Consider the following 15,596-nt stretch of genomic DNA (forward strand, 5'->3'; position numbering starts at 1 on the left):
ATAAAAGCCATACAAATTCAAAGTTTTCAAACTTTGAGGAATTCATACCTGCTAGCTTAATCAACTTAAAACTATCAAGAAAAAAAATGTGTTCTGACAAAAACAGTCTCAGAATCAGAAAGATATGTAGAGGCCATCCAAGGTTATTGCCACATAAAGCGACATGTAAGATCAGAAAAAAATAAGGCTCTGCCAGGAAGGTCAAAACTGGCCTATGCTTAGTCTGAGAACTTAGCAACACAAAAGGAACAAAAAAAACGTATTGGCATAACGTGATTTGGGAATCTTGATGCAAGGTAATTTTTAAGGCAAAATCAAAGAAAAAAAACAAACTGAACCAGCAAAGTACAACACTACAGCACAGCACAAAAATACAGCCAAACCTGCTAATGATGGAAAAGAATGAATACATGGCTACGATTAATAAACATACCAATAGTATACTTACATTTCCAAAGAAATTATCTCTTTGTATGTGCTGCTGTGAATTGCTTTCCAGCTCAAACTCTACATCATCATCACTAGCGGGAGCAGAGTCCATGCCAGTGGCAGCCAGGCGTACATGAGGCATCTGGAAGAGATTCTGAAAGAATGAACAGTATAAGAGGCAACATAAAACTATCACAAAACAAAAAATAGTGGAAAAGGTGCGCAAACCATATTTACTTCATGGTCTTCATTCACTTTCATGTGTTCAGACTCAAGATTCTTTTCCGTACCTGCAAAACTCCCTCTTGTCTGACAAAGAGAGAAGAAAAAAAATACAGTTATAATCAAAATATCCAACCCCTTTGTAAATTAGATTTACTAACATTTACAAAATTTCTGCTGTTTGCAATAAACTAAACAATGTAAAAAGTTCAACAAAAGTAATATCAAACAAAATATATAAAGGAACAGGGAATGGGAGAGTCAGTTCAAAGTATATCAATTCTTCCGATGAAGATGGCCCCGGCTCTGGGCGTGTAGAAGCAAACAATGTGAAAGTTCTCCAGCGTGGTCAGGAAAAAAAACTTCATGTTTATTGTATAAACATTAAAAGGACATGTAGTGGATACACTAGGAAGCCCAGAATGGCTAGCGACCGACATGTTTCGACAGTGAGGTCTTAATCAAAGTAGAAGCACGTCAGTCGCTAGCCATCCTGGGCTTCCTAGTGTATTCACTACATGTCTGTTTTAGGTTTCTACAATAAACAAACTTTTACATCCTGACCACGCTGGAGAACTTTTCACATAATATAAAACAAGTGGTTTCTCCACGTCCAGCATAAAATGCCACACTGCAGTCTCAGAATTCTTCAGTACTTCATAGAACGGCTTTGGTTGCTATGAACTGCTGTAAGCATGATGCATAACCACACATCAGCTTCCAGCAGCCTTCCTTATGGACAATAGTCTCCAGTTCAACAATATTCTTCTGTTTTAGTGCTACAACTAACTGCCTTCTGCAAATTCCAAAAGTTCTCTATGGGATTCAAGTCATGACTCATGAAACTGATGACCACTCTAGAATCTCCCAGGACATCTGAAACCCAACCCACGTCAGATGGTTCAATGAAGCCCAAGCTTCAGCTTCCTCACTGAAGGCAAAAAGCTTTTTCTTGACACCAGATTGAAGCCATCTTGCCCTCCACAAGCTGCATGTTTCTAGTGCTAGAGGTGGAAAACAAGCCCCAGAGTACTAACAAGCCACTGCTGTGCTTCACTGCAAGCTGGATGTGCTTTTCAGATTAAAAGAAACCTCTCACTAGTTTTGGCCGATATAAGATACGGCCACCGCCTTTCAGGGCTTATATACAGCATTCTAAAATGCTGTAGATAAGCCCCCGATCCAACCTGAAACATAAGAAAAATAAGTTTCATTATACTCACCTGCCAGGCGGTCTGGTCCAATGGGTGTCGCAGGTCCGGGTCCGGCGCCTCCCATCTTCTTGCGATGATGTCCTACTGCTTGCTTCATGTAGATGACGTGTTTGTGCGTTATTCACATGGGTTCCCCGGCATCGCGCTCCTGCGCAGGCGTACTTACCTGCCCTGTCGAGCGCAGAGCAAAATACGTCAGTGCGCAGGCGCTGGGCCTCTCTGACCTTTCCCGGCACCTGCACACTGCAGTGCTTTGGTCTGTCCTCAACAGGGCAGATAAATACGCATGCGCAGGAGCGCCGCTGGTATAGGGGAACGATGAAGCAAGAAGGAGGGCGGTGCTCATAAGAAGATGGGAGGTGCCGGACCGGGACCTGCGACACCCATCGGACAGGACCGCCCGCTGACAAGTATATAAAAAAAACACAAAAAAAAACAAAACTTATTTTTCTCATCTTTCAGGTCAGATCGGGGGGCTGATCAACAGCATTATAGAATACCGTAAAGCCCTGAAAGGCGAAGGCCGTATCTTATATCGGCCAAACCTGGTGACAGGTTCCCTTTAAGTTTCATTTTTTCTCCTACAGACATACTGCTGTGACCACTAGACCTGACAAAGTCTAGTTTTGTTTCCTCACTGCACAGAAAAGAACCTCAAAACTTGTGTTGTATTTACAGTATATGGTTGTGAGCATATTGGTGTTTCTTGGGTCAGTAGAATTGAATTTTAGAAATGAAGACTATCAGCAATTAGCGTATTACTGTGCAAACAAACCTCAGTACTTGCTGCCATCAAGCCTTGCTAGTGCAGCCAAAATTACTATAACTTTGAACCTATGAACTGTGTTTCCCGCTGTGTCTCTAGGAACATTCAATGTATATGCGTTGCACAAGCAAGCAAAAAGATGCAATAAATAAGGAATAAGCGAATAGCTTTGGATAAGTCCTTATCCGAATAGCTATAGCACTTAATGAATAGCTGCATTGGGAACTCGGATACTTGGAGCGCTCCTGATAATCAGCTGTTCAGCACCACAGCTGCATGTGTCGTGGGCTTCCTTGCTACATTTGTTCCACATGATGACTACATGATATCCGTGCTTCCCCACAACACATGACTAACAGGTGAGCTGGTTTTTCTACTTTTGTCTAAGGCTACGTTCAGATTAGCGTTGCGCAACGCACGACGCACGCAAAAACGCGTGCAAACGCACGCAAAAACGCTGCGTTTTGCGACGCGTGCGTCGTTTTTTTGACGAAAATCGGACGCAAGAAAAATGCAACTTGTTGCGTTTTCTTGCGTCCGACGCTAGCGTCAAAAACGACGCACGTGTCGGAAAACGCAACAAGAAAAACGCATGCGTCCCCCATGTTAAACATAGGGGCTCATGAAGCGTGCGTCGCCGCTGCGTTTCCCGACGCAGCGTCGGGAAACGCTAATCTGAACGTAGCCTTAGTATTCAGACCGTTTGCTCAGACACTCATATTTAAGCCACATGCGGTCCATTTCCTTGTGATCCTCCTTCAGATGGGTCTACTCCTTCATTGTAGTACAGCTGTGTTTAATTTAATTGATAGAACTTGATTTGGAAAGGCACACACCTGTCTATATAACAACTTGCAGTGCATGTCAGACCAAATGAGAATCACGAGGTCAAAGAAACTGGTCAAGGAGCTCAGAGACAATTGTGTCAAGGCACAGATCTGGCCAAGGTTACGACAGAATTTCTGCAGAACTCAAGGTTTCCAAGGCTATGCGCACACGTTGCGAATTTGGCTGCGGATCCGCAGTGGATTAGCCGCTGCGGATTCGCAGCTGTTTTCCATGCGGTTTACAGTACCATGCAAACCTATGCAAAACCAAATCCGCTGTGCCCATGGTGCGGAAAATACTATGTGGAAGCGCTGCGTTGTATTTTCCGCAGCATGTCAATTCATTGTGCGGATTCCGCAGTGTTTTACACCTGCTCCTCAATAGGAATAAGCAGGTGTAAAACCACAGGTGGAACCTGCACAAAAACCGCAGTAAATCCGCAGGTAAAATGTAGTGCGTTTTACCTGCGGATTTTTCAAAAGCGGCGCGGAAAAATCCGTACACGAATCCGCAACGTGTGTACGTAGTTTAAGAGCACAGTGGCCTCTATAATCCTTAAATGGAAGAAGTTTGGGACCACCAGAAGTCTTCCTAGACCTGGCCGTTCAGTTAAACTGAGCAATTGTGGGAGAAGAGCCTTAGTGAGAGGTAAAGAAGAACCCCAAGATCACAGTGGCTGAGCTCCAGAGATTCAGTAGGGAGTCAACCATCACTGCAGCCCTCCACTAGTCTGGCCTTTATGGCAGAGTAGCCCGACAGAAGCCTCATATAAAGACATATGAAAGCCTGTGAGTTTGCAAAAAAAACAAACAAAAAAAAACACAGGAAGGACTACCAGACTATTATAAATAAGATTCTCTGGTCTGATGATAAGAAGATAGACCTTTTTGGTGATAATTCTAAGCGGCATGTGTGGAGAAAACCAAGCAATGCTCATTACCTGCCCAATACAATCCCAACAGTGAAACATGGTGGTGGCAGCATCATGCTATGGGAGTGTTTTTCAGCTGCAGAAACAGGACGACCGATTGTCATTGAAGGAAACATGAATGCGGCCAACTACAGAGATATCGGGGATGAAGACCTCTTCCAGAGTGCTCTGGTCTTGAGACTTGGCTGAAATTTCAACTTCCAACAAGACAATGATCCTAAGCACACAGCTAAAATAACAAAGGAGTGGTTTCAGAACAACTCTGTGACCATTCTTGACTGGCCCAGCCAGAGCTCTGACCTAAACCCAATTGAGCATCTCTGGAGAGACGTAAAAATGGCTGTCCAACGTTCACTATCCAACCTGATGGAACTGAAGAGGACCTGCAAGGAAGAATGGCAGAGGATACCCAAATCCAGGTGTGAAACGCCAAGGTTACTTACCGGTAGCTGGTTTTTCCGGAACCCATGACTGCACACCAGAGAGGGGATCCGCCCAGTCAGGACAGGAAACCCTACAGAAAATAAAAGGGCCGTACCTCTCTGTTGCTTCAGTTGGTTTTCAGAGCATGAGAGGCCTCCCTGGTAAGTACACATGGCAAATCCATGACCACATCATATGAACTAAAAAACACCCAAAACTATAGTGCACACCGTAGGGGTGATAAAAGAGGGGGGGGGGGGGGGGAATATACAGGTGCCGTCATGGGTTCCGGAAAAAATAACTACCGGTAAGTAACTTTGGTGTTTTCCCTTCCCCCATGACAGCACACCTGAGAGACTTTTGTAGAATGAAAGCTTAGGGAGGGACCACCGCTTGCAGTACCCTTCTACCAAAGGTTAGGTCAGCAGAGGAAGAAAGATCTAGCCAGTAGTGTTTGAAAGAAGTTGAGGGTGAGGACCAGGTAGCGGCCTTGCAAATTTGATCAATCGATACCTCAGCCTTTTCTGCCCAGGAGGTAGCCACGGCTCTGGTGAAATGAGCCTTGATGCCTTCAGGAACCGGTGTGCCACTCGCAGAGTAGGATAAACTAAAAGCCTCCCTAGCAATGGTACTTTTAGCTACCCCACACCCTTTTTTACTACCCTGGAAGGCTACAAATAGGGTTTGGTCTTTCCTCCACAGACTATAGTCATGGACATGTATTGTAACATAGATCTTCTTACATCTAACATATGGAACTTTTGTTCCCCAGGATTTCTAGGATTATTACAAAACGATGGTAAAGTAATCTCCTGACTCCTATGGAATTGTTGGACCACCTTGGGGAGATATGCCGGGTCTGGTCTTAGAATTATCCGGTCGTCAAAAACCTGAGTATAAGGAGGGCAAATCAACAGGGCCTGTAAATCACCTACCCTATGGGCCGATGTTAAGGCTACCAGTAGAACTGTTTTCATGGTGAGTAATTTAGGTGACAACTCCTGCAAAGGCTCAAAAGGGTCTTTGGTTAAGGCTTCGAAGACTAAATTTAGATCCCAAGGAGGGATTTTTGGGATAAAAACCGGTCTAGACCTGCCACAGGATTTTATGAATCGTGAAACCCACCTATTTGATGCTAGGTTGCAGTTGTATAGGGCCCCCAAGGCTGAAACTTGAACCTTAAGGGTGCTAGTCGCTAACCCGAGTTGCAACCCTTCCTGCAGAAACTCTAGGATGGGTCCCACTGGAGCTACATCCCCCAACGGTTCACCCAGGAAGTCAAGAAACTTTTTACATATCCTACCGTAGATTCTAGATGTTATAGGCTTTCTACTTTTCAGTAGGGTGGGGACCCTGGTGAGAATCTCTGGCGACTCAATAACGCCCTCTCAAATTCCAGGCTGCCAGATGGAAGCCCTTCACCTGAGAGTGGGTCACTGGTCCTTGGGTTAACAGGTCCGGAACTTCTGGCAGAATCCATGGTTCTGTTAATGACATCTGCCTTAGAAGGGAGAACAATTGCCTTCTTGGCCAGAATAGAGCTATGAGTATTAATTTTGCTCGGTCTTCTCTGATCTTCCGGACTAGTGTGGGAATCATCACTATCGGGGGGAATGCGAAGGCCAGAGAGAGCCTCCATGGCATTAGCAGGGCATCTACTGCAAAAGGATGTTCTCTTGGGTTTAGACAGCAGAATTTTTTGACTTTTTGTTGTATGAGGTGGCAAATAAGTATTTCTTGTGTACCCCAGGCTTGTATTATTTGTTGGAACACCTGGGGGTTTAAGGACCATTCCCCGTCTCAGACCTCTACGACTCAGGAAGTCTGCCTGTGTGTTTTCTACACCCCTTATGTGTAGTGCTGTGAGGGACGACAGGTGTTGTTCTGTAAACTGGAAAAATATAGATTTGATACCTCCATGAGGCCCCGGGTGATTGATATAAGCTACCACTACTCGATTGTCCGTCATGATTCGAGTATGGCGGTCCTGGAGCAAGGGGAGAAAATGTTTCAAGGCCTTTTCCACTGCCCATAGTTTTTTCGTTTGAGCCCTGATTCCTTTCTTGCAAGGACCAGGTTCCTTGTACTGAATGAGACCTCAGATGAGCCCCCAACCTATACCGCTTGCATCGGTCGTGATTATGTCTTCAACCGGTTTCTGCCACTGGACCCCCATTCAGATGTTCCTTCACAGTCCACCAAATTAGGGAATCTCTTGCGCCCTGAGAAAGACAGATTTCCTTCCAAATGCCCTCGTAACAGTATCTGAGCTGACAAAACTTCCCACTGCAGTTGTCTCAGGTGAAATTGCGCCCATCCTATAGCGGAATGCATGACGTTAAAGAGCCTAGTAGGGACATTGCTTTTCTTAGGGTCATCGCTGGCTGATGTATTGCTGTACTGGTAAAGTTCATTATTTTGGCCACTTCTCCGGAAGGAGGCAGAGCTGACGCTCGGAGTCCAGTATTAATCCTAGGAAGGACTGCACTTTTACTGGTACTAATCTTGATTTGGGGGTATTTATTATCCATCCCAGCTATATTAGAGTTGATGTTACAACTGTTACTTGATGGGAGCAATGGGTCTCTGTCCTCCCTACCACAAGGAAGTCGTCCAGGTATGGGACAATCACCACATCCCGGAATCGGAGGTATGACATTACCTCTACCATCACCTTGGTGAAGACCCTGGGAGCTGTAGACAGGCCGAATGGAAGGGCTGTATATTACTAATGTTTTACTTGGTTTTGTATGTAGAGCGCTACTCAAGTATTTCCGATATTCCTGATGTATTGGGATGATAATATGCATCTTTTAAGTCTATTACTGCTATGAAGCAGTGTGGGAACAGAAGTTTTGTGGTCGTGTTGATAGACTCCATCTTGTAGTTCTCTACTGATTGATTGAGCTTTCTTAGATTGACTATGGTTCTCCAGGGCCATCTGGTTTTTGTATCAAAAAGAGGGGGGAGTAAAGACATTTTTGTGAACAAGTCCGAAGACTTAGTCTCCAGAGCAGATTGCTCCTGCTGGGACTTCCTCCGGGGAGTTATTACAGAATTCTGCCTGGGTGGATGAACTTTATCTTTAGACCGTCCTTGATAATATTTAAAACCCAGGTGCTGGGGGAGATGTTTATCCAGGCCGGAAAAAAAGAGGAAGAGCATTCCTCCAACCTCTGATGTAATGTCATTGGGGGGATTTTTTTGCTGATGTAGAGGGCCTTTTGAACATGTAGCCCGATCCCCTTTTATCTTTAAAATCCCTATTTCTCTTATCTCTTGGGGGACGACCTCTTAAATCTTCTCCTCCGAAAGGAAATTTTTTGGGGATCTCTAGAGAAACTTGGAAAGGCTTTCTAATTATCTCCTGCATGTTCCAAGATCTCTTCTAGCTTTTTGCCAAAAGATGAATTGACCGTCGCATGGGATGGAGCGCAGTTTATGTTTAGATGGCAAATCCCCCGGACAACCTTTAAGCCATAGGGCTCTCCTTGCCGCATTGGACAAGCCCACTGCTCTAGCTGTTAATCTTGCAGAATCCGCAGAGGAATCTGCCAAAAAAGCCGCTGCTCCTTTCACTAAGAATATGTTCGCAGGGATATAATTTTATGATTTCTAGGAACTTTATCCATTAGCTGATAATCTATCTGCTGTAGCCAGACCATGAGAGCACGGGCCGTACATGTCCTAACTATTGCTGGTTTCAGGCCCCCAGCCGAAGCTTCCCAGATGTGTCTCAAAAAACTGTTTGTTTGTTAAGCGGGTCTTTTAAGACACCTAAATCTTCTAATGGAAGGGACGATTTTTTCAAAGATTTGGCCACCGCACCGTCAATTTTAGGGACCTTTTTCCAGGATTCGGAGTCTTTATCATCAAAAGGAAATCTCCTTTTTGATGAAGAAGGCAAGGTACCCATTTTCTCGGGTTTTCTCCATTCTTTTTCGATCAATGCTTTGAGTTTTGCATTGACCGGAAACGTACGTTTCCTTCTTTCTTCTAACCCACCAAACATGACTTCCTCAAGTGACCCAAGTGTCTTCTCCTCTTTAAGACCCCTTGCAGACCTGACTGCCTTAACTAGTTTTTCTACATCCTCAGTTGGAAAACACGGTAGACCCCCTGTATCACTGTCTGAGGAGGAATCTGAGGACTGGATAGAGGCGGAGGAGGTAGAGGGAGACCGGGATGATTTAAGACCCTCCTGTCTCTGAGAGGCATCCAAATCCGTAGACACCTTTTCCTCCCTGTATTTAAGGGCCAGTTTTAAGAAGTCTTTTATCTCTGCCTGTATTATGACTTTAAGGCTAGTGTCGAAATTAGGGGTCTCTTCCTGTATAGTTTTATTAATGCAGTCAGCGCAGAGGTCCTTCTGCCACTGAACTGCAAGCGGAACTTTACAAAGGGTACATTCTCGGTTCTTTGTTATGCTGCTAGATTTCCTCGACCCCTAGTGATCAAACAGAAAAATGGACCCTGTTACCATAAGGGTGACATTCACATAGATCCCTCACTGGGATGCTCCTATCCATGCACACCAATTTTCATCAGGTAATTATGGCAACTCCACATACTGCTATTTATTTGTGCATTGGTGTGTGTGCCACCACCTCCCCTGCAAAAAGCCCTTTCTACTAAAGCGATAAGCGTGGGGTCACTGTGTGTGTATATATATATATATATATATATATATATATATATATATATATATATATATATATATATATATATATATATATATATATATATATATATATATATATGTGTGTATGTGTGTGTGTGTGTGTATGTATGTATGTATGTATGTATGTGTGTGTATATGTGAGCATGAGTGTATGTGTGTATGTGTGTATGTATATATATATATATTTTATATCTATCTATATCTATCTATCTATCTATCTATCTATCTATCTATCTATCTATCTATCTATCTATCTATCTAACCCCTATCTGACCTCGGACGGGATAGTACGTCCGAGGTCAGATCCCCAGCTTTGATGCAGGGCTCCGCGGTGAGCCCGCATCAAAGCCGGGACATGTCAGCTGTATTGAACAGCTGACATGTGCCCGCAATAGGTGCGGGCAGAATCGCGATCTGCCCGCACCTATTAACTAGTTAAATGCCGCTGTCAATCGCAGACAGCGGCATTTAACTACCGCATCCGGCCGGGCGGCCGGAAATGACGTCATCGCCGACCCCCGTCACATGATCGGGGGTCGGCGATGCGTCTCCATTGTAACCATAGAGGTCCTTGAGACCTCTATGGTTACTGATGACCGGTGGCTGTGAGCGCCACCCTGTGGTCGGCGCTCACAGCACACCTCCATTTCTGCTACATAGCAGCGATCAGCAAATCGCTGCTATGTAGCAGAGCCGATCGCGTTGTGCCTGCTTCTAGCCTCCCATGGAGGCTATTGAAGCATGGCAAAAGCTAAAAAAAAAGTAAAAAAAAAAATGTGAAAAAAATAATAAAAATATAAAAGTTTAAATCACCCCCCTTTCGCCCCAATCAAAATAAAAAAAAAAAAATAAAAAAATCAAATCTACACATTTGGTAACGCCGCGCTCAGAATCGCCCGATCAATTAAAAAAAAGCATTAACCTGATCGCTAAATGGCGTAGCGAGAAAAAAATTAGAAACGCCAGAATTACGTTTTTTAGGTCGCCGCGACATTGCATTAAAGTGCAATAACGGGTGATCAAAAGAACGTATCTGCACCAAAATGCTATCATTAAAAACGTCATCTCAGCACGCAAAAAATAAGCCCTCAATCGACCCTAGATGACGAAAAATGGAGACGCTACGAGTATCGGAAAATGGCGCAATTTTTTTTTTTTTTAGCAAAGTTTGGAATTTTTTTTTCACCACTTAGATAAAAAATAGCCTAGTCATGTTAGGTGTCTATGAACTCGTACTGACCTGGAGAATCATAATGGCAGGTCAGTTTTAGCATTTAGTTTACCTAGCAAAAAAGCCAAACAAAAAACAAGTGTAGGATTGCACTTTTTTTGCAATTTCACCGCACTTGGAATTTTTTTCCCGTTTTCTAGTACACGACATGCTAAAACCAATGATGTCGTTCAAAAGTACAACTCGTCCCGCAAAAAATAAGCCCTCAAATGACCATATTGAAAGAAAAATAAAAAAGTTATGGCTCTGGGAAGAGGAGGGGAGTGAAAAACGAACACGGAAAAATGAAAAATCCCAGGGTCATGAAGGGGATATATATATATATATATATATATATATATATATATATATATATATATATATATATATATATATATATATATATATATATATATATATATATATATATATATATATAGTCTTTGGTCATCTTCTGTGGTCTTACCTATAGGTTCCTTCCCTACCTTGGGGGGCCCTATTCCTTGATGGGCATGTTGTTGTCCACGTTAGGTTTGCAGAGCTGCACCACATAGCCCCATGAGCCAGTAGGTCTGAGATTGGTTTATATGCATATCTGTGTATATTGGGCACTATAACATGTACTTATTTTTCTGAGTGGATTGATTCTTGTCTGGTTAATTATGTTTTAATATTTTGTGTGACATACCAATAAAATATACAGTTCAATAATGTTCTATACAAATTTTGTGGTGTGCATTTATTGCAGTGGTGCTCTCTCTTTTTTGACCATTATTGTTTACTACTGAGCTTGCACTCCTAGTTTTCCTTTGGTATCTTTGTATATAGTGGTGTGCTTGATTTCTCTATAATCACAGTCACGTATATCACTCACCACCACTGGCAGTCAAGGGTACCGGTTTCGGCGGCTGGACAGCGGCATGTGCAGCGTCCCTTCTGGACGGCGAAGAGTCTTGCCAGACAGGACGACTGCTGCTCCTACCACTTGTGCGGCTGCTCCTGGTGTGCTGGTGGCTTGGCAAGGCATCTGGCGAGAGCTCCTGATGCGGCTGCTGCTGCTGTGACGGTGGCTGCTGCTGCTCCTGATGCCCCACTTCCATGATGAAGCTTTTGGGCATGAGCGCGTCTTCTGTGGTCATGCCCCTTTTATGGAGGATCGACTGCACTCCCCCTGATGCCCAATGGTGGCCCCTCCCCTCCTCTGCCGCGCCGCCGGAGTCTTTTTCCACCGGCTGGTGTTTTCTTAATGGGCGCCACCATCTTGGATCCGTCACCCACCCCCGATGCCACGCGGGCATGCCCATTCCCAGCATGCCTTGAGCGTGACGTCAGACGGGCAACCCGGAAACGGCCGCCGCACCTGGATGCCGGCAGAGAGAGGAGGGTGGCGTGGCAGCCACGGAAGGAGCCCGGACATCCGACCGTGCTGCACCGACGCCGCTCGGACGCAAAGCCCAGGAGGACCCGCAGACAGCGCTTCCAGTAACCGAGGACCGACGCACAGGCGCTGCCTGTTCTTCCACGCCGGGACGGGTAATGCGTAAGTAGAAAAATCTTCCGCCATGTTCAGCACGAAGGTCCCTGTCAGGACAGAAAACCAAACTGAAGTGACAGAGGTACCGCCCTTATATTTTCAGTAGGGTTTCCTGTCCTGACTGGGCGGATCCCCTCTCTCAGGTGTGCCGTCATGGGCGAAGGGAAAAAACTTGTTGCATCATTCCCAAGGCGGCTCATAGCTGTACTAGCTCAAAAGGGTGCTTCTACTCAATACTGAGCAAAGGGTCCGAATAACGATGACCATGTGAAATTTCAGTTTTTGTTTTTAATAAATTTGCAAAAATTATTACAGTTCTGTTTTTTTTTTCCAGTAAAAATGGGATGCAGAGTGTACATTAACCCCTTCATGACCCAGCCTATTTTGACCTTAAAGACCTTGCCGTTTTTTGCAATTCTGACCAGTGTCCCTTTATGAGGTAATAACTCAGGAACGCTTCAACGGATCCTAGCGGTTCTGAGATTGTTTTTTCGTGACATATTGGGCTTCATGATAGTGGTAAATTTAGGTCAATAAATTCTGCGTTTATTTGTGATAAAAACGGAAATTTGGCGAAAATTTTGAAAATTTCGCAATTTTCACATTTTGAATTTTTATGCTGTTAAACCAGAGAGTTATGTGACACAAAATAGTTAATAAATAACATTTCCCACATGTATACTTTACATCAGCACAATTTTGGAAACAAAATTTTTTTTTGCTAGGAAGTTATAAGGGTTAAAATTTGACCAGCGATTTCTCATTTTTACAACGAAATTTACAAAACCATTTTTTTTAGGGACCACCTCACATTTGAAGTCAGTTTGAGGGGTCTATATGGCTGAAAATACCCAAAAGTGACACCATTCTAAAAACTGCACCCCTCAAGGTACTCAAAACCCCATTCAAGAAGTTTATTAACCCTTCAGGTACTTCACAGCAGCAGAAGCAACATGGAAGGAAAAAATGAACATTTAACTTTTTAGTCACAAAAATTATCTTTTAGCAACAATTTTTTTATTTTCCCAATGGTAAAAGGAGAAACTGAACCACGAAAGTTGTTGTCCAATTTGTCCTGAGTACACAGATACCTCATATGTGGGGGTAAACCACTGTTTGGGCGCACGGCAGGGCTTGGAAGGGAAGGAGCGCCATTTGACTTTTTGAATGAAAAATTGGCTCCACTCTTTAGCGGACACCATGTCACGTTTGGAGAGCCCCCGTGTGCCTAAAAATTGGAGCTCCCCCACAAGTGACCCCATTTTGGAAACTAGACCCCCCAAGGAACTTATCTAGATGCATATTGAGCACTTTAAACCCTCAGGTGCTTCACAAATTGATCTGTAAAAATGAAGAAGTACTTTTTTTTCCACACAAAAAATTATTTTCGCCTCAATTTTTTCATATTCACATGGGCAATAGGATAAAATGGATGATAAAATTTGTTGGGCAATTTCTCCCGAGTACGCCGATACCTCATATGTGTGGGTAAACCACTGTTTCGGCACACGGCAGGGCTCGGAAGGGAAGGCGCGCCATTTGACTTTTTGAATGGAAAATTAGCTGCAATTGTTAGTGGACACCATGTCGCGTTTGGAGAGCCCCTGTGTGCCTAAACATTGGAGCTCCCCCACAAGTGACCCCATTTTGGAAACTAGACCCCCCAAGGAACTTATCTAGATGCATATTGAGCACTTTAAACCCCCAGGTGCTTCACAGAAGTTTATAACGCAGAGCCATGAAAATAAAAAATCATTTTTCTTTCCTCAAAAATGATTTTTTAGCCTGGAATTTCCTATTTTGCCAAGGGTAATAGGAGAAATTAGTGGGGGTAAACCACTGTTTGGGCGCACGGCAGGGCTCGGAAGGGAAGGCACGCCATTTGGCTTTTTAACCCTGCTGTTCTGTTGGTCAAAAATGACCGACTTTGAACTTCAATATTCTTTAAAATATTCAAGATGCGGCTCTGAAACCCGTGGCCGACCGACCCATCCTCATTTAAGTCAATCAACCACAAGTTTCAGAACCGCATCTTGAACACCCCAAAAAATACCAAAGTTCAAAATAGGTCTCCCCAGACCGAACAGAACAGCAGGGTTAAATGGAAAATTAGCTCCAATCATTAGCGGACACCATGTCACGTTTGGAGAGCCCCTGTATGCCTAAACATTGGAGATCCCCCACAAATGACCCCATTTTGGAAACTAGACCCCCAAAGGAACTAATCTATATGTGTGGTGAGGACTTTGAACCCCCAAGTGCTTCACAGAAGTTTATAACGCAGAGCCATGAAAATAAAAAAAATAAATTATTTTCTCAAAAATGATCTTGTAGCCTGCAATTTTTTATTTTCCCAAGGGTAACAGGAGAAATTTCACCCCAAAAGTTGTTGTCCAGTTTCTCCTGAGTACGCTGATACCCCATATGTGGGGGTAAACTACTGTTTGGGCACATGCCGGGGCTCGGAAGTGAAGTAGTGACGTTTTGAAATGCAGACTTTGATGGAATGCTCTGCGGGCGTCACGTTGGGTTTGCAGAGCCCCTGATGTGGCTAAACAGTAGAAACCCCCCACAAGTGACCCCATTTTGGAAACTAGACCCCGAAAGGAACTTATCTAGATGTGTGGTGAGCACTTTGAACCCCCAAGTGCTTCACAGAAGTTTATAATGCAGAGCCGTGAAAATAATAAATACGTTTTCTTTCCTCAAAAATAATTATTTAGCCCAGAATTTTTTATTTTCCCAAGGGTTACAGGAGAAATTGGACCCCAAAAGTTGTTGTCCAGTTTCTCCTGAGTACGCTGATACCCCATGTGTGGGGGTAAACCACTGTTTGGGCACACGTCGGGGCTCAGAAGGGAAGTAGTGACTTTTGAAATGCAGACTTTGATGGAATGGTCTGCGGGCGTCACGTTGCGTTTGCAGAGCCCCTGGTGTGCCTAAGCAGTAGAAACCCCCCACAAGTGACCCCATTTTAGAAACTAGACCCCCCAAGGAACTTATCTAGATATGTGGTGAGCACTTTGAACCCCCAAGTGCTTCACAGACGTTTACAACGCAGAGCCGTGAAAATAAAAAATCATTTTTCTTTCCTCAAAAATGATGTTTTAGCAAGCATTTTTTTATTTTCACAAGGGTAACAGGAGAAATTGGACCCCAGTAATTGTTGCGCAGTTTATCCTGAGTACGCTGATACCCCATGCGTGGGGGTAAACCACTGTTTGGGCACACGTCGGGGCTCGGAATTGAGGGAGCACCATTTGACTTTTTGAATACAAGATTGGCTGGAATCAATGGTGGCGCCATGTTGCGTTTGGAGACCCCTGATGTGCCGTAACAGTGGAAACCCCTCAATTCT

General features: G+C 44.1%; 1 protein-coding gene across 1 annotated transcript in view; it reads right to left on the reverse strand.

Moving 5' to 3' along the window:
• CEP192 (centrosomal protein 192) overlaps positions 1 to 15,596 on the reverse strand; it is a 310,915-nt gene that overhangs the window by 189,842 nt on the left and 105,477 nt on the right. The window contains exons 8-9 of the mRNA XM_069731008.1: positions 667 to 738; positions 449 to 583 (exon numbers count right to left, since the gene is read on the reverse strand). Coding sequence (XP_069587109.1) covers positions 449 to 583; positions 667 to 738 — 207 coding nt within the window. The remainder of the gene's footprint in view (positions 1 to 448; positions 584 to 666; positions 739 to 15,596) is intronic.

This window comes from Ranitomeya imitator, chromosome 6, assembly GCF_032444005.1.
Source record: "Ranitomeya imitator isolate aRanImi1 chromosome 6, aRanImi1.pri, whole genome shotgun sequence".
NCBI lineage: Eukaryota > Metazoa > Chordata > Amphibia > Anura > Dendrobatidae > Ranitomeya > Ranitomeya imitator.